The sequence below is a fragment of the Spermophilus citellus genome, assembly GCF_964194105.1.
Source record: "Spermophilus citellus genome assembly, chromosome: 9".
NCBI classification, from domain to species: Eukaryota; Metazoa; Chordata; class Mammalia; order Rodentia; family Sciuridae; genus Spermophilus; species Spermophilus citellus.
This window is the reverse complement of record NC_138191.1, coordinates 115,810,236-115,830,377: the sequence shown is the minus strand read 5'-3', so window position 1 is coordinate 115,830,377 and position 20,142 is coordinate 115,810,236. Positions and strand designations below refer to the sequence as shown.

At 38.8% G+C, this 20,142-nt stretch overlaps 1 protein-coding gene across 1 annotated transcript in view; it reads right to left on the bottom strand.

Moving 5' to 3' along the window:
• The window catches only part of YARS1 (tyrosyl-tRNA synthetase 1), a 30,617-nt gene that overhangs the window by 8,186 nt on the left and 2,289 nt on the right, over window positions 1–20,142 (bottom strand). The window contains exons 2-8 of the mRNA XM_081305100.1: window positions 18,698–18,844; window positions 18,374–18,549; window positions 12,063–12,192; window positions 8,588–8,668; window positions 6,080–6,172; window positions 3,509–3,644; window positions 2,899–2,984 (exon numbers count right to left, since the gene is read on the bottom strand). Of these exons, the coding sequence (XP_081161226.1) occupies window positions 2,899–2,984; window positions 3,509–3,644; window positions 6,080–6,172; window positions 8,588–8,668; window positions 12,063–12,192; window positions 18,374–18,549; window positions 18,698–18,844 (849 nt within the window). The remainder of the gene's footprint in view (window positions 1–2,898; window positions 2,985–3,508; window positions 3,645–6,079; window positions 6,173–8,587; window positions 8,669–12,062; window positions 12,193–18,373; window positions 18,550–18,697; window positions 18,845–20,142) is intronic.

Below are 20,142 nucleotides of genomic sequence, written 5' to 3'. Positions count from 1 at the left end.
GTAGCTCAGTGGCAGAGCACTTGCCTAGCATGTGTGAGGCACTGGGTTCAATTCTCAGCACCACATATAAATAAATGAAAATAAAAGTCCATTGAAAACCCCCCAAAAATTAAAAATAAATGAATCTGAAAAAATCTTAGATCTAAACCTCTCCCAGTTCCAAATATTTCAGATAAGAGAAACTCAATCTAGTTGAGAAATACAATTTTTCTTTTTTTGGGGTACAGGGTATTAAACTCAGGGGCACTCAAACACTGAGCCATATCCTCAGCCCTATTTTGTATTTTATTTACAGATAAAATAGTGCCCAGCTATAAATTCAATTTTTCTTCCTGTGTCCCATGGCTATCTTTTTATACCTTAAATCTGGCCTGAAAGGATTTTTTTTCTTGGGTATGAATATCTATAATACAGTATCGCCAACACTTTAATTTGGCCACCATCCAATATGGTAGCCACTAAGACTTTTGTGGACATTTAAAATTTGTAAATTAAAATGTAGCTCCTGAGTTTCCCTAGCCACACTCTAAGTGCCCAACAGCTGTATGAGGCCAATGGTTTCTGTCTCAGGCAGTGCAGAAAGAACATACCCATACCACAGAAATTGCTATGGGATAACTTGGCTGCTGACCTTTTCTTAGAGGCGTTTCATGTATTCCTTTTCAGTATTTCATAAAGGACAATACACAGAGTTGAGGAGAGGAGTGTGGCTTCTGTGGCCTGCCTCAGATGGCAGAAGGAAGGGTTTCAGAGTAATTGCTGTAAAACATCAAAAAATGGGCCAGACAGGCCTCCAGACCTCAGGTCAAGTCTTTCCCTCTATTTAATGCTCAATCAGGCATTCACCATTGCCTCCAAGTGGTTCTCTAGCTGCTTCTTGCTCACTTCCAGTGAAGGGGAAGCCAAGGTTAAATGAGGAAGCCCTTCCATCCCCAACATCACATCTTGCTGTGGTCCTCACCCACAGTCCTGCTTTAGCTCTTAGGTGCTTCACCTACATCTTGTGACATGGTTTTGAGATTATTCTGTCATGACATTCCTCCTTCCCCAACCAACATGTCCCAGCTTGAAGTCCAGGACAATAACATCACACTCAGAACAGTGAACAGAAGGGCTCACTTCCCTGGTTCTAGATTCAACATTTCTTTTTTTTTCTTCTTGGTACTCAAGATAGAACCTAGAGGTGCTTTAGCATAGAGCTGTATTCACAATCCTTTTTAATTTTGAGAGAGGGTCTTACTGAATTGCTCAGGTTGGCCCTGAACTTGTGATCCTCTCACTTCAGCCTCCTCCTGAGTCTCTGGGATTAAAGGCATGTGCACCACACCAGCTTGGACTGAATATTTCTGGACGCAGCCCAAGAGTCAATGTAAACATTTCTTTCCTTTTTTTTTTTTTTTTGGTGGTACTAGGGATTGAACCCAGGGACTGCATGCCAAGAAAGTGCTCTACAACTGAGTTACAACCTCCGTCCCCTTGACTTTTTTGGTGTGGTACTGAGGATTGAACCCAATGGCACTCTACCACTGAGCTATACTCCAAGTGCCCCCCCCCCACCTTTTTTATTTAGTTGCAGATGAACACACAATATCTTTATTTATTTTTATGTGTTGCTGAGGATTGAACTCAGTTCCTCACACATGTGAGGCAAGCACTTTTCCACTGAGCTACAGCCTCAGCCCCTCCAAGCCCTTTTTAATTTTTATTTTGAGGCAGGGTCCCAGTAAGTTGCCAAGTCTGCCCCCCAACTTGCAATTCTCCTGTCTCAGCCTCCAGAGTTGCTGGGATTACAGGTATGTGTCACCACACCTAGGCTTGTTTATATTTCTAACAGCCCATCAAACTGTTGATTTAACCTAAGTTCACAATGGATCAAAACCCCATTTTATTTCCTATTTGCTATTATTACGTCTGTCTTCTCTTTGTGACCTTCCCCTGCCTATCTTCCTACAACGCCCTACCTCACCTCTAGTAGACTAAATCATGTGTAATTTCTCATCTTACCAACTTTTTACACAATTAATTCCCTCACAAATTTTCTCATGATTTCCTATTCTTCAAGCAAAACAGTGCTCAGATATTGTCCTCTCCACAAGCCAGTTAGTTACTTCCTCCTGTTTTACATCTGGACCACGTATAGCAGTCCAAAACTGGCAGATGCTTGATCCCCTTATATAAACTGGCATAGTATTTGCATATAACCTACATATATCCTTCTGTATAATTTACATAGTCTTTAAATTATCTGTAATATTAATACAATATGAATACTACATAAATAGTTGTCACAATAGTTGTTCTGAGTCACATTTCTAGCCCTTTTTATATTTTATACAGAGACAAATTCTTGCTAAGTTGCTGATGCCAGCTTTGAACTTGTGATCCTCCTGCCTCAGCCTCCCGAGCTGCTGGGATTATAAGTGTACACCACTTGGGGCTGGGGATGTGGCTCAAGTGGTAGCGCGCTCGCCTGGCATGCGTGCAGCCCGGGTTCGATCCTCAGCACCACATACAAACAAAGATGTTGTGTTGGCTGAGAACTAAAAAAAATAAATAAATATTTAAAAAAATAAATAAATAAGTGTACACCACTGTGCCTGGCCCCTGTTGTTCTTTTTTGTACATTATTTTTCATTTGTCTCTGAATACTTCCTCTTGTTGAACCTTTATTCCAGCTTGTCAGGTCCTCTGGAAAGGAGGAAGACATCAATGTATTAACTTTGTGCCATTTGCCCATTTAATCTGTGAACCATCTGAATCTTCATCTAAGTCATTAACAAAATACACAGCCCTGGATAGCATAAAGATGGAGGCCTGTGGCACACAATCACAAACCTTGCTAGGCCAAGAGGGAGAGGTTGTCGGAGTTATTGGGGATTAGTATTTCTCTAGTATTACCTCATCAGCAAAGTCCTTTTCCAGATCCAGGTAAGCAGTATAGGTTTTGTTTCCACCCCATTTCTCATCTCGAAGGATCACAAACTCTATAAGAAAAAGGTTCTACATCAACAAGCTCAACTAGTAATAGTAGTAAGCATTCCTAGCCCAAATGCATAGGTATGTGTAGTTATGTATTTTGAACTTTATCATATGACATTTATTTTCTTATTTTTTTGGTGATAGGATCAATCTTAGGGCCTCACACATTAAGCTGTGATCTCCCACTGAGCTACACCACCACCCCTATTGTTCTTAAACTGAATGATGAATGGCAATATTGTGTACCCAGCTAGCATCCCAGGTCCTTAAAGGGAAGGATTAAGACTTAGAATTCTTTTGTATTTCTCTAATTTAGCATGTCTGCCTCCACTCTCATTTCAAAGACCCCTGCCTAACCTGATACCCCCTCAGAACCTAGTCTGGTAATGAACCCTAGATAATTAAATGATATCCTACCCTCATTAGTACAAATATATACATGAAATTAGAGTAGAAATTCAGGGCAACCAGTCTCTGGAGGAAGAATCTATGACAAATCACAAGTATAACCACAGCGGAAGTATCTTACCTGACTTGAGGGGGAAGAGCACGTGCTTGATGAAGGACAGAACACCGTTGTTCTCTACGTTGCCTGGTTCACAGAAGGCTTTCTTCAATTTTTTCTTGACATCCTCCTTCCGATCAAGGAGATCAATCTTGGATTCCTACAAACCATGGAGGAGAAGAGGACCTCTTGTGGTTGGAAATGAGAACTAATCTTATATTTATTTATTTATTTTTAATTTTATAAAGATTTTAACATGGGGCTGGGGCTGTGGCTCAGCGGTAGAGTGCTTGCCTAGCATGTGCGAGGCTCTGGGTTCAATCCTCAGCACCACATAAAACAACAAATAAACAAAATAAAGGCATTTTGTTTATTTGTTTAAAAAATAAACATAAAAAAAGATTTTAACATTAAACAAATAGCACAAAAGCATAATTAATCAAGGTATTCACTTGAATTTTGACATTGGGCAGAATAAACTAATTTTTTCTATGTTCTTCCCAGACTTTGTCTATAGCATACAGAATCGTTATATATTTATACCTAGAGAAGAAATGTCTACCTTGCTTCTTCATATGAGACAATGTCTTAAGTATATCTGAGGGGCTACCTTGTCTTTATTTAGAATTTTTATGCTGTATTATATTCCCAGTTATTAGTGGCATCATAACTTGTTATGATTATGTCCTAATTTTTACAAATTATATATAATGCTATATTGAACATCTTTACAGAGGTTGTTTGTCTTCTCTAGGATTATATTCTTAAACTACCTAAAATTGCTGGGTTCAAGATTGTTTTCTTGAAGGTATATCAGTAATGTATGAGGATACCTATTTCATAGCACTCACCAACAGCAGGTGCTAGGGTATGAAAATTTGCCTCCCAGAATTCATATGTTGGAAACTTAACACTCAAAGTCATATGTTAATGGTATTTAAGGCAGGACTTTTGGGAGGTGACTGGTCATGGGAGCTTTTGCCTTCATGAATGAATTAACTTATTTGTAAATTAATGGATTAATCCACGTGTGGGTTAATTAATGGAAGTTAGGTGTGGTGGCGTATGCCTATAATCCCAGACAAAGGGAGCTGAGGCAGGAGAATCCCAAGTTCAAGTCTAGTATTAGCAACTTAGCAAGGCCCTGTCTCAAAAGTATTCTGTTGTGCTGGGGTTGTAACTCAGAAGAGTGCATGCCTAGCACATGTGAGGCATTGGGTTTGATTCTCAGCACCACAAAAATACAAATAAAATAAAGGTCCATCAACAACTAAAAAATACTTTTTAAAAAAAGTATTCTGTTGACCACATAAAATGGAGGTAGATACAGGGTATGATGTTTTATCTATAGCCATTTTTCCTTTTTTAATAATAAGTTTTGTTTTTTGTTTTAGAATATGAGTTTATAGTCATTTGAATTCAGTGGTTACCCAAATCCCATGTGACAGTATATGAATCACCTGAGTATATAAAAAATATAAAATACTGGACTCCACCCAAACCTAACGAATCAAAGTGTCTTGAGGTTGGGTCAGGAATGTGTATTTTTAAAAAGTTCTCAGGCTTTGGCTGGGAGTACAGACTTGGGTTTGATCTCCAGTACTTCAAACAAACAAACAAACAAACAAACAAACAAACAAACAAAAAACTGGAATGATTTTAAAGGAAAAACAAACAAAAAACCAAAAACAACATTCCCGAGTCCCTCCCAGAACCATTTATCAGAATTCTTTTTTTTTTTTTTTTTTTTTTTTTTTAGAGAGAGAATTGAGTGAGAGAGGAGAGAGAGAGAGAGAGAGAGAATTTTTAATATTTTTATTTTTTAGTTCTCGGCGGACACATCTTTGTTGGTATGTGGTGCTGAGGATCAAACCCAGGCCGCACGCATGCCAGGCGAGCGCGCAGAATTCTTTTTTTAAAAAAATATTTATTTTTTAGTTTTCGGCGGACACAACATCTTTGTTTGTATGTGGTGCTGAGGATCGAACCTGGGCCGCACGCATGCCAGGCGAGCGCGCTACCGCTTGAGCCACACCCCCAGCCCCATTTATCAGAATTCTAAAGGACAGTCAAATTTGGGAACCTAGAACAACGTTTCACATCTTTGTATTCCATTAATTCCTATATTTTGTATACCAAATGATCAGAACAAAAGTGTACTTTATCCTAGTAGGACTTTTAAAGGTTAAGAGATATAATATCACTTCTATCAAACTCTTTGAATCAAAATGCTTGTTGATGTAACGTAATCAAGGCCTTCTCATGAATAAGGCTTAATTTTATCAGTTTTATTAATGAAGAAATAACTTGCTTGTGGTTTTATCAGAAGGTCTATCACAGCAAAATATATGAATGCTCTAGTCAGCCAGGTTACTGATTTTTGAGTCCTCAATCTCTCCATTTCTTGTTGAAGATTTCTAGACTCAAGTAATAGTTGGTGGGCTGGGGTTGTAGCTCAGTGGTAGAGTACTTGCCTAGCACATGTGAGGCGTTGGATTTGATCCTCAGCATCATATAATAAACAAACAAGTAAAATAAAGATATTATGTCTATCTACAACTAAAAAAACAAAACAAACAAAAGTTGGAAATTTACCTCTTCTGAAGAACTCATTTTACTCCCAGTTAATCCAGGGACCATTGGATTCATCAGATGAACCCGTTTTGAGTAGCCAAGTGCAGGGAGGTACTGAGAGATTAGAAAGGAATACACAAAAGCAGATATTAGTATAAATTCCTCCTCAGTGCCCTGATTTCATCTAACTTGTCCAGAAACTTAACAGGTTGCTACATTCTTTTTAAATGTTTTTTTCCTTCTTCAATATTTAAGAGTTTCCAATAGTGATCATAATGTGAACAGTTTTTTTCCCCTAGTGCTTTTTTATTATATTACATTATGAGGCTACTGAATTTATCCTCCTATCATAAACAACTGTAACAGCTGGAAATACATAAAAATTTCAATTGCAGGCATTGGACAGCAAGCAATGTGGGGTTATAAGACTTGAGATAAGGAAGTTCACCCAGCTTTCTACCTGAGAACGTTTTCCAAGCTAGATGCTGAGAAAAAGAGATCCAGGTGGCAGCTACGGTCTAGGCAGAGGACACAGGTACTGGAGTTCAGGCTGTAGAGAAGCTAGGATTTGGGATGGATTCTAGAGAGAAGGACTCTGATGCCCTGAAAAAAATCTTAGGTCAAAATTCCCCACTGATTTCTTAGCTGACTAATAGCTCTCATGCACATGGTGAGATTTCAGGAAGCCTGGCAGATAATAGGCTCTGGGAGACTGGAGACCCTTGCTGAGATTTAGATGATGCAGAGAACTTGAAAGATAGGCTGAAGTGTAGGTTCAATCAAAGTAAAGAGGGATAGGTGAATACCCCAAGATTTTAGCTTGAATCCTCCTCCTGGAGGATCTTGAGTTCAAAACCTACCTTAGCAAAAGGGAGGCACTAAGCAACTCGGTGAGACCCTGTCTCTAAATAAAATACAAAATAGGGCTGGGGATGTGGCTGGCCCCTGAGGGTCAATCCCTGGTACAATTTTTTTTTTAAAAAGGTGTTTTTCAGACAAAAGAAAGCTGAAAGAACTCATTCATTGCTGAAAGACCTGTACTATAAGCACAGAATACTAAGGGGCCTCTCCAGGATGCAGGAAAATGAACTCACATGGAAGCATTAGAAGCAAGGACTGTAGGAAGGAATCCAGGGTATCAAAGGGTTTATGTATAATATAATGCACTAATAAAAACATTAAAATATAAAGTCTTTGATATTTAAAATACACGTAAAACGTAAAATCATGACAATAAAGGCAAAAAGGGCAGGAGGGAGTTAACCCATTATGTTCCATTATCCTATAAGTAGGGTACCTACAGAAAGTTAAATTGAGCAAATTTATAGGTGGCCTATAAATAGGATGATGGAATATAATGGGTTAAGTGAAGGTTCTTGCACTGTTGAGAATTTGTGAAAACATTTAACTTCAACTGTAATAAGTTACAAGGATACATGTTATGATCTATAGGGCAGGGGAGGCAAAACTTTTTTTGTAAATGGCCAGATAATAAGGATTTTCAGCTTTGTGGGCTGTATATGGTCTGTACTGCATATTCTTCAACTTTTAAAAATTGTCCTTTAAAAATGTAAAAATCATTCTTAGCTTGTGAATCATACAAAAACAAGCTGTGAATTGAACCTTTGGAGATTACTAAACGGTTCCACTAAAATGTTAACAGAGCAGACAAAATAAGAAATAATTGACTAATCAAAGGATTTAGATTTTAAGCATTTACTCATTTATTAAATATAACTCCAAACCAGTACTTAAATATTACATAATACTCCACCGTGAGGATTTTTCATCATGTATTTATTTAACCAATCCCTTGTCACTGGAAATGTTTATATCCAAATTTTTGCTTTAAATTGACAAATGTACTAATTACTCTTATACAAAAACTGTACTTTTTCTCATTTCCTTAGGACAAATTTCTAGAAACAGAATTATTAGGTCAAAGGATAAAAACATTTTAGGGTTGTCAAATCATCTTCCAAGAATTTACATTTCTACTAGCACTGTTTTCTCCATATGCTTTCCAATATGAGGTTTTGAGAAGCTTTCAAAAATACCAACCCCTTTGAAATTGTTCTTTTCAACTTAATCAAGTTCTTTTGCACAAAAAAAGTATCATGGGTTTGTGCTGATTTCCTGCTAAATCCTTTTAAACCTTATCTTGAGCAGTTTATACAAGATCCAAGGCAGTGTGGACCAAATGCTCAGGGAAAGAACAGTAGTTCTGACTGGTACCTCTTCCTGGAAACTGAGGCATTAGGAAGAAAACAAGTTCAATAGGTCCTGGGCAGCTTTCTGGGGGTAGCAAAACACGGGCTTCTAGGAAACTGGTACCAACTGCCAGCTCAGTTACTATGACACTAAATGGCTTTGGTTTTCTTCTATTGTGTTCTCATCTGCAGAATAAGGAGAATATTATCTACCATACAATGTGAGTATGACTGGTGGGAGTGGCACATGGCAATTCAATTAATTTCAATTGTATACTTCTGAGGCTCAAATAAAAAATACAGGAAAAAGGACACTAACCTTTTCTGCAAAGGTGAAAATTTTTCTCTGATCAACACCTCCAAATTGAGCATCTACTTTTAAATACTCTTCATCCAAAGCCTGGGGAAAGAAAAAAATGAGCATCAACACCTATGGTATTTCTTCCCTGTGAGTCTGAGAAATCAGAAACTGTAGAATCACTAGGTTTCTCAGAAAGCAGAGCTAGGACAGGGGTTGGGAGTGGGGAACAGCAGTGGGCAAGAGCTGCATCAACAATTGCTAAGCACTAGAGGAAAACATAAGTCCACGTGGATGTCATGTGACAAAAACGAGAAGAGTAGTCTCTGCTCTCAGGATGCTCCTAATCCAGTGGAAAGGGAGGGAAGAAAAGGCAAACCACAGCCATGTCAAAGGTAACTCATTAAATAAGGCAGCCTGTGACACATGTCAAATAAGTGGCATAAATAAGTCCGGGGCTGGGGTTGTGGCTCAGTGGTATGGCGCTTGCCTTGCACACATGAGGCACTGGGTTCGATTCTCAGCACCACATAAAAATAAATAACATAAAGACATTGTGTCCATCTACAACTAAAAAAATATTTAAATCAATCAATCAATCAATCAATCCAGCCAGAGGCTGGGGCTATAGCTTAGTGGTGGAACACTGGTCTAGCATGTGTGAGGCACCACATTAAAAAAAAAAAAAAATAAAAAAATAAAGGTACTGTGTTCATCTATAGCAAAAAAAAAAAAAAGGTATTGTGTTCATCTATAGCAAAAAAAAAAAAAAAAAAAAGTCCAGCCATGTGGTGGTACGTACCTGTAATCCCCAAACTGGAGAGGTGAAAGGATGGTAAAGAGTCCAGCCTGGGCAAATAAGCAAGACCCTGTCTCAAAATAAAAATAAAAAGGGCTGGGGATGTAGCTGAGGAGTAGAGCATCCCTGGGTTCAAATCCAATACTGCCTCTCCTGGCAAGAAGAGTCCTTGGGCTGGGCATGTAGCTCAGTGGTAGTGTGTGCTTAACATACAAGAGGCCCTGGCCCTGGTCTCAATCTCCAGAACACACACCAAAAAAAAAAAAAAAAAAAAAAATCCTGTAAGAGCTTGGAAAATACTTAAGACTGTACTATTAAAGGAATAGTTGGGCTGGGGCTGTAGCTTAGTGGCAGCGTGCTAGCCTAGCATGTACAAGGTACTGGGTTCAATCCTCAGCACTGCATAAAATAAATAAATAAAATAAAGGCATGCTGTCCATCTACAACTACAATAAATAAATAAGTAAAAAAAAAAAAAAAAAGGAAAAAAAGGAACAATGACTGTTAAAATATTATAGGCTTGGTGCCAGCTCTGCAAATGCAGAGAAGAATCAGAACCAGACTCCTTTCAAGAAGGCCAATTACCCACTTGGGGAGAGACTTGTAAACAACCACTTCAGCGTTTAAGAGCTAGCCTAGATGTTCATGTGGGAGCAGTGCCAACACAAAGGAAGGCACCATCACCTCTCTCAAACGGGTGTGGGGAAAGCTTCCTAGAATCAGACGTGGGCTGAGCTTGGCTTTAAAAAACACATAGATGTTTTTTACCATGAAGAGGAAACAGAATGTGCAAGAAGGCATAGGTGTGAAGTTTCAGGGGAAATTGTGAATGATTCAGTCTGCAAACGCACTTCAAGGAATGTGGGAAATAGTGAGTGAAGAGGTTAGAAAAGTAGGTAAGGACCTTGAAGTGTCATGCTACCGTGCTTAGTGCTAACTGGCCACTGAATGGTTTCAGGGTGAAGAAAAACATGACCAGATCAGTAAAAAGATCACACCTGTAGCAAGAATGAACTTAAGAGGGTTTCTTTCTTTTTCTTTTGTTACTAGGGATTAAACCCAGGAGCATTTAACCACTGAGCCATTTCCCCAGCCCATTTTATTTTTTGAGACAGGGTCTTGCTAAGTTGCTGAGGCTGGCTTTGAACTCACGATCCTCCTGCCTCAGCCTCCCAAACCATTGGGATTTCATGTGTGTGTGCCATTACACCCAGCTAATTTAAGTTTTTATTTTTATTTTTGGGGATATTTTTTAGTTGTAGGTGGGCACAATGACTTTATTTTCATTTATTTATTTTTATATGGAGCTGAGGCTCAAATCCAGTGCCTCACCTATACTAGGTGAGCACTCTGCCACTGAGCCACAACTCCAGTCCCTAATTTAAGAGTTTTTAAGAAGCAGAACTAATAAAATTTGGTGCATGACAGGCTGAGGATAGAAAGGAAGAGAGAGTAAAAGAAGGTTGGAATAAACAGGGACAATCTAAAACAGTACTGTCCAATAGAACCTTCAGGATGATGAATATGTTCCATATCTGAGCTGAGATAGGCCAACAGCCACATGTGGCTTCCAGAATTGTCCAGGATAGTCTATGGCTATCCCTTCTTTCCTCTTTAAGGAATATACACTGAATGTACAGCATACATCAATGTAACTAAAGAACAAATTTTAACTATTTTTTTTGTGACGAAGACTTACTGTGTTGCCCAGGATACCCTCAACCTCCTGAACTCAAGTGACCCTCCTATGTCAGCTTCCTGAATAGCTGGGACTACAGGGGTGTATGCCACCTCACCTGGATAAAACTTTAGTTTAAGTAACTTAATTTTAATAGCCCCATGTAACTAAGACTAGAGGTTACCATATTAGATAGGGCTGATATATAGTATGTCTTCAGATTTAATGCTGACAAAGAACTGTATGAGATGACAAGAGGAGACTTCATTTTCTTTTCCCAGAGATATAGTTAAGTATATTTTAATTTTTATCCCACCTTGCTGAGATAAACAGTATCAACTGCTTGCTTGGTGTATTTTTCTATCTTTCTCCTAACTCATAGATATACACACACCCATGAAATGTGATGTAATTGTTTTCTTTACTGAAAAATAGGATCATGTCTAAAATTTATTTTCACACATCTCTCTGAACTTTTTTTGCTCTGATTAAGAGATAAAGATGATGTGTGAGATAAGCAATGTCTTATAGGACAGACAGGAAGAGGACTTACAACTGAAGAAGTAAAAGAATGTTCCAGGAAGCCAGCGATGTGGGGAGGGGGACAGACAAGAAGGAAGTCCCAGAAGTTGGTGAACAAGTTCACTGGTTTACTGATGTTGATAGAAGTTGGTGTTCATCATTAGAAACAGAGCATAAAGTAGCTGGGAGAGGTACAGCACTTGCCTATCATGTATAAATAAGGACATGAGTTCAATACCCAGCTTCAAAAGAAAGAAAGAGAGGGGCTGGGGATGTGGCTCAAGCGGTAGCGAGCTCGCCTGGCATGCGTGCGGCCTGGGCTCGATCCTCAGCACCACATACAAACAAAGATGTTGTGCCCGCCAATAACTAAAAAAAAAAAAAAATAATAATAATAAATATTAAAATTCTCTCTCTCTCTTTAAAAAAAAAAAAAAGAAAGAAAGAAAGAAAGAGAGCAGAAAGATCACTGGGGCCACTCTATTTCTCTTAAGTACCTGTAGTCCAGGGTACAACAGACCACTCAGCAAAGGATGCTCCACCTGCTTTACGACCTCAGCTCCAGCTTTCTTGGCATCATGCTGTGTGACCACAGAGGACAGTCTGTACACATCCAATGTGTACTCTCTGAAGAGGAAAAGAGGGGACAATCATAAAACTGAACGTAGGTCTCAGTTTCCCAGGATATCTCTCTTAATCTTAAGCTATTTGAAGAGAGCTCTACTGGGTAGTTTCTAAAATGTAAGAGATTGCCTGCTCATCCAAAACATTACTTTATTGTTACGTTTTTCCTGTCTTCCACTCCCTAGGACCGGAGATTAAACTCAAGACCAGCCCTTCTTATTTAATTTTGAGGCAGGATCTTACTAAATTGCCCAGGCTGGCCTCAAACTTGAGATCCTCCTGTCTTAGCCTCCTGAGTCACTGGGATTTCAGGCTTCTGCCACTACACCAGCTTGTTTTTCCTTTTGAAAAAACGGCTTTAATTTTTACTTTGCCTCCAGAAAACATTGTTATTATCCATGACATACTGTTTCTCTGCCATTCCCCTCTACCTTTCTTCTGGAATTCTTTCTCCCATGCCTTTTTGAACAATACAAACAACATCCAGTTTAAACAAAGTGATCTAAAGCTGGGCATGGTGGTGCACACCTGAAATCCCAATGGCTTGGGAGGCTGAGGCAGGAGGATCACAAGACTAGTCTCAGCAATTCAGCAAGGCCCTGAGTAACTCAGTGAGACCCTGTCTCTAAATAAAATACAAAATAGGGCTGGGGATGTGGCTCAGTGGTTAAGTGACCCTGGGTTCAATCCCTGGTACAAACAAACAAAACAAAACAAAACACAAACTTAAGCAAAAAGATCTAACAATTACTTCTGAAGCTATTGAGCACTCTTTAGAATCTTTCTCCTCCTCCTCCTTCTTCAGAGTAACCATTATCCTGAACTTGGTGTTTCTTTCTAGTTTTCCATTTATATCGCTAAACAATGTGTTATAAATATCCTTGTCTGTGTATTCCAGTATACATGTAGAAGTTTTATATATATGCCCTAGAATCTCTATCACAGGAAATTTGCACCTTGAACTTCAGTGGGCTAATGCCAAACTATTTCCCATGTGGTTTTTATCAATTTCAGTTTAATATCATCATTATTTTAAATCTTTGCTAATTGGTGAGTATGGAATGATTTCTTACTACAGTTTTAATCGACATTTCTTTGAGTAATATCCAAGGAAGTTATTATTCTTTGCATATGCTTATTGAGCATTAACATCTGAGAAACAAATGCCTACTTAAGTCTTTTTCTACTGGATTGACACATTTTTAAAAACAACTGACTGTAAATTTGAAACATAATATTGGATATTATCTGTGTTATATCTTGTCCTAGTTTGTAGCTTAACTTTCTCTCTCTCTCTCTCTCTCTTTTTTTTTTTTTGGTGCTTGGTTTTGAACCCAGTGCCTCATGCATGCAAAAAGCACACTCTACCACTGAGCCACACTTCCCAGCCTGTGACTTGACTTTTTGGTACTAAAGCACTTGACCACTGAATCCTTTTTATTTTTTATTTTGAGATAGGGTCATACTAAGTTGCTGAGGCTGCCCTTCAACCTGTAATCCTCCCAAATTGCTTACATTACAAGGTATGGGTAACTGTGCCTGGCATTATCGAGTGTCTTAAGTATTCCGGTCCTGAGATCATAAGCGCTCTCTCAAGATGTGAGTACTTATCAGTTGAGATTCTAAAAGACTTTTTTTTTTTTTGCACTTGAGATTGAACCCAAGAATGCTTAACCACTGAGCCCCCTTTTTAAATTTTGAGACAGGGTCTTGCTAAGTTGCGTAGGGCCTCACGTACTTGAGGCTGTCCTCAAATTTACAATCCTCCTGCTTCAGCATCCAGAATCACTGGGATTATAGGTGTGTACCACCACATCTGGCTAAGAGGTATTTTTTTAAAAAACATTTAACACCTTTGCAATTTAGATTACCTTATAAACAATGGCATGTTATACACTAGTTAATAGTTATTTTGTTCCTGGGTAACTGTTGCAGGGGACAGGTCTCTTGACTCCTGTGGATACCAAAGGCACAGATGCTCAAGTCCCTCCCTGATACAAAATGGCATAATATCTGCATATAACCTCTGCACATTCACTCATAAAGTTTAAGCCATTTGTAAATTACTTATAATATCTAATATAGTCAGCCCTCCAAATCCATGGGTCTCACATCTGTGTACTTGATCAACTGCAAATCAAATATATTTGGAAAAAAATACTGCTTTTTTATTGAACATGTACTTTTATTTTTCTGTCATCACTCCCTAAACAATATCATATAACAAGTATTTATATGGCATTTCCTTGTATTAGATATTATAATCAGTTTAGAAATGATTTAAAGTATACAGGAGGATGTGCCTTGGTTACATGTATCATTTTATATAAAGGATTTAAGCATTTGTAGACTTTGGTATCCAGGGGAAGTTCTACAACCAATTACCTGCAGACACTGAGGGATGACTGTACAATGTAAATGCTACAGAAGTAGTTGTCAAAATATATCAGTCAGGCAATAATGACAAGAACAAAAGCCTACTTTGGATCTGAGGTTGGCTGAATTTGTGGACCTGAAGGGCTGACTGTATGGTCAACTGAAGTACAGTATCTCTTTGTATTCTCACTTTTGCTTGTTCTCTGGAGGTTGAGGCAGGAGGATCATGAGTTTAAAGCCAGCCTTAGCAACAGCGAGGCATCAAGTAACTCAGTGATTCACTATCTCTAAATAAAATACAAAACAGGGCTGGGGATATTGCTCAGTGGTCAAGTGCCCCTGAGTTCAATCCCTGGTAGCCGCCCCCCGCCCCCCAGGTTGTCTGGCATTTTTAGGTGTTTTTGGCAGAAAGGTAGGTCATAGTAATTGGTCTACAAGACTGCTAGAAAAGAAAGTCCTTATTTGCATCTTAATCACTCTATGTATTTTTTTTCCTGCCCATGTCTCTGGGATGCATTCTGTGTGAACTTCACAGATTTACTCATTAATTAAGTCTACAGTTGATCCTGTATATTTCAAGTTCTCTAAAGACTAAATTGAGGTTTCTAAATGGTTCTTTTTTTTTAAACAAATCTTTTTTATACCTCTGTTTTTATTTATTTATTTTATGTGGTGCTGAGGATCAAACCCAGGGCCTCCCACACACTAGGTGAGCGGTCTACCACTGAGCCACAAACCCCAGCCCCTAAATGATTCTTTTTATATTTATATATTCATGTTTCATTCCTGCATCTGTCTTATAATAAATTTCTTTTCTTTTTAAGTAGATACTATTTCTTGATATGTTAGAGCTTGTCATTTTGGTAATATTAGGACATAACACATAAATGGTGGGCAGCTTGGTTTAATTCTTGGTATGTCAAATCTCCATAGGCCTGAAACTTGATGGAAATTCCTAAAGACCCAGGTGAGTTGCTAGTGATGCTCCTATTCCAGGTTCTACCTTCCTTGAAGGTAGGTATGGGAATGGAAAAAGGGGAAAAGCCCTACTCTATTCTCTGGTTCACACAGTAAGCTTGGTTTGCCCTCACTGCTGGGCTTATAAACAATGCTAGTTTGTGAAATGGAACACAGGCAGACCTGTAACTTCAATCCAACTCACCAATTTACATTTCAGTTTTGTTTCTCTTCCCACGGAAATGTTTAGTTGGTTTTTGAACTGGGCTATGTCCTTTCATCTATCACTGCTGTGCTTGGAACAGAAGTGTATCAAAGTGTGTACTACAAAGCCATCTTTCTTTAAAGTCACTTTTGTACATAAAAAAAGATCAAGTGACTTGAAACAAGATAGCTTATTTATTTATCCTACCTTCCCATACCCAAATTTTATTAAGTCTTAGGAGAATAAAAACCTTGGCTGTGTTAATCATGGTTATAACTTCAGGGTCTAGAATAGAGTTTGGCAGATGGTATGAACTTTTTTTTTTTTTTTTTTTTTTTTAAAGAGAGAGAGAAACAGAGAGACAGAGAGGGAGAGAGAATTTTAATATTTATTTATTTTTTTAGTTCTCGGCGGACACAACATCTTTGTTTGTATGTGGTGCTGAGGATCGAACCCGGGCCGCATGCATGCCAGGCGAGCGCGCTACCGCTTGAGCCACATCCCCAGCCCTGATGGTATGAACTTAATACATATTTCTATGATTTGTTCCCTTATCTTCTTCAGGTTTCTGCCTAATATTTTCAGAGTGGTTTCCCCTAGCTGTTCTACTTAAAAAGAAAGTAACTCCTACTGTCCAAGAACTAGTGGGTAGTGGCTGTTGCCTGCTTTTATTTTTATTTTTTTTTTTAATTTTATTTTAATTTTTTTTTAAGAGAGAGAGAGAAGAGAATTTTATTTTTAATATTTATTTTTTAGTTCTCGGCGGACACAACATCTTTGTTGGTATGTGGTGCTGAGGATCGAACCCCGGCCGCACGCATGCCAGGCGAGTGCGCTACCAGTTGAGCCACATCCCCAGCCCTGTTGCCTGCTTTTAGCACCTATCACCATCTACACAAACACAATTTATATACATATATACACATATATAAACACACTTGATCTCTTGCTCTCTCTGTTTGTGTGTGTGTATATTTCAGTGGTAAGACCCAAGTTCAATCCCCAGTACTACAAAAAACAAAACAAGAATTAAATCTCAGGCACTTTACAGAGACTAGAGGATTAAAGATCTGTTTATATGAAGGTGTTTATATTCTTTTTTCAAAACTCTAAATATCCAACAGTGGAAAATAATAAAGAAAATTATATATTAGAAGAAGTAAAATGATAATTTACAAGTAAGCAAGAAATGGTAAATTTAAAAATGATAAACTACAAGTAAGCAAAAGATCTGGGTTCACATCCTAACTCATTTACTTATTATGTGTGTAAACTTGGGAAAGTTAAATCTGAATCTATTTCACTGATAATAGTAATAGTATGCTTACCTTAAAAGGTTGTTTTGAGAGTTTCAATGCAAATATGCCTAGCAGAGTGACCTATGCTATGTAGATTATAAAGACTTATTTTAGAGGTCTTAGACATTTTAAATTATGGGGCTGGAGACGTAGCTCAGTGGTAGAGTGCTTGCCTAGCATGTGTGAGACCCTCACTCAGTTCAATCCCCAGAAAACAAACAAAAAACATACAAAATTATATATATGCTAATATCACAAATATAATTAAAAAATATTTTAGCTGTAGATGGACACAATATCTTATTTATTTTTTTATGTGGTGGTAAGAATTGAACCCAGTACCTTACACATGCTAGGCAAGCGCTCTATCACTGAGCTACAACCCCAGCCCAAATATGAATATAATTGACAAACAAGCAATAAGAATGGTTGGGGAGGTGAGAAATGTGTGCAATCTCTTTCACATTGCTTTTTATCATTATTTGCTGAGGCTGGATGAGAAAGGGAAGATGATCACTTACTATCCCTCTTCCACATGCTGTAAGTTCTGCAACTTTGTTATGTTACATTTGTATCTCCAGCAAGGAGAACAGTACCCAGGTATTTACTGGTTTGTTGGTTCATTCTTCCTTCCTTTCTCTTATTTATTTGTTTTATTGCGGGGAGGGCTGAACCCAGGTTATTTATTTATTCATTCGTTTATTTATTTTACAGGGGGATTGAACACAAGGGTGCTTTACCAATGGGCTACAACCCTAGCTCACCATCACCTACTTTTTAAATATTTTGAGATAGGGTCTCACTATGTTGTACTGGGGATTGAACTCAGGGCACTCAACCCCTGAGCCACATCCCCAGCCTTATTTTGTAGCTTATTTAGAGACAGGATCTCACTGAGTTGCTTAGCACCCTGATGTTGCTGAGGCTGGCTTTGAATTCAAGATCCTCCTGTCTTAGCCTCCCAAGCCCCTAGGATCACAGGCATGCACAGCTAGTTGGCTCATTTTTGATGGATGAATTAAGAGGACAAAGAACACACATTTTTTTTGTTTGTTTTTTAAAGAGAGAGAGAATTTTTTTAATATTCATTTTTCAGTTTTCGGCGGACACAACATCTTTATTTTATTTTTATATGGTGCTGAGGATCGAACCCAGCACCTCGCGCATGCCAGGTGAGCGCGTTACCGCTTGAGCCACATCCCTAGCCCGACATTTTTTTTTTTAATGGTTCTTAACAGGTACTACCATATAGCTTCTAATCCAAACTTACAGAATGCCTAGACTCCACAGGTCTGTAATTAGCTAGAAGCACCAGAGCCAGGAGGAGCATGAGTAATTAAGCACTTACTTGCTGAGTTGGTAATCAGTGCCTTTGACAAACTTGAGCTTCTCCAAGGGCACGCCAATGCTCTCCAGCATTGCCTTGATCACATTCTCATAGTAACCAGTTCGGAGTTCTAGAAGTTCCCATGGGGCTTTCATGTTATCCAGGTATGCGTGAAGGTCCGCAAACAGAATTGTTACCTAGCCATAAAGCATAAGGATCACCAAAATGTGATTTTTGTCCATTATCTCCAAACCATCTCCTCCCACCTTCCCCTCCCTCATTCTTGTTAATCTCTTTTTATCATTCCCTGAGGGAAACTACTTAGCTGATACCATGGATTCTTACCTCACATCCAGCCTTTAAGAAGTCAGCAATCTTCGACATGGGCACAAAATAAGCTACATGTGGCTTGCCTGTCGTTGCTGTTCCCCAATAAACTTTAAGTTCTCGCTCCTTCAGTATCTCCTTCAGCTTCTCTTCCCCCAGAACCTCCTGTTGTGGAAGCAAGAAAGAACTGATTTAATGCTGGTGCTTGGCCTTGCTCATCGTTTTCTGAGACAAGGAAAGCAAAGACATGTGTCCCGGGAGGCCCAGCTGAGAGCCACCCTAAATAGGTTCTGTTATTAGTGGCTCTCCTATGAAATAACATTGATACGAGGGGGTGGGAGCATGTCTCTACATCTCCCCCTCCAGCTACTTCTAACTTACTCTCCTTCCTTTCATAGCCAACTTCTTAAAGTAGTTCTATTTTGGTCTCCCCTTCTTCATCTCCCATTCCCATGCAAGTTTCATACTGTATTACACATACTCTTGCAAAGATCACAGAGGACCTCCAGGTCTCTTTTTTATTTTTTAAAACATTTACTTTTTAATTGTAGGTGGACACAATACCTTTATTTTTTTATTTTTATGTGGTGCTGAGGATCGAACCCAGTGCTTCACTCATGCTAGGCAAACGCTCTACCTCTGAGCCACACCCTAGACCCCTCCAGGTCTCTTAACTTCAATGAATACTTTTCAGTCTCCACTCCCTCCCTGCAACACTTTATACTTTTGACTTCCTTATTTTATTTTCTTAGTTTCCATCTTTTCTGGATGATCCTCTTCTTCCTAATCATTAAATATTAACAATCCTTGAGGCTCTAGTCTTTTCTTTCTTACTCTACATTCCCCCTAGTTTATCCCCTTTAGTTGTTTCAATTACTACTCATGAGCTAACAACTCCCAAACCTCCCAAGTAGTTAAGACTACAGTTGCCTGCCACTATGCTTAGCTTTGTTTAAAACCTTGATTTTCTTTTGCCCTAAACAATACTGGTAAAATCCTAATATGCCAGTATGCCCCAGATTAAAGAGTTTTCAGTGTTTCTCAAGGGAAGGTTTGGGGAGACTGTCAGAAACCATGACAGACAGCTGGGTGTGGTGGCCTGTAATCCCAGTGACTTGGGAGGCTGAGGCAGGAGGACTGCAAGTTTCAGGACAGCTTCTGCAATTCATCAAGACCCTGTCCCAAAATGAGAAATAAAAAGGGCTGGGGATGTAGCCAGTGGTAAAGCACCACTGGGCTTAATCCCCAGTATGGGGGCAGGGAAGAAACACGACTGTAAGAGACAAAAACTGTTTTGCTAGTTTAAATCATCTATTACTAGGAACTGTTAAAATCCTGTGCTCCAAGCTGTCAGTTGGCAGCTGATCCTGCATCCTCCGGAGCTCCTGACTATCTAGACACTTGGAGGATTCTCATCACCCAAGGAAAGGTTTCAATTGGCCTGTACAACCTGAGAGAGTCAA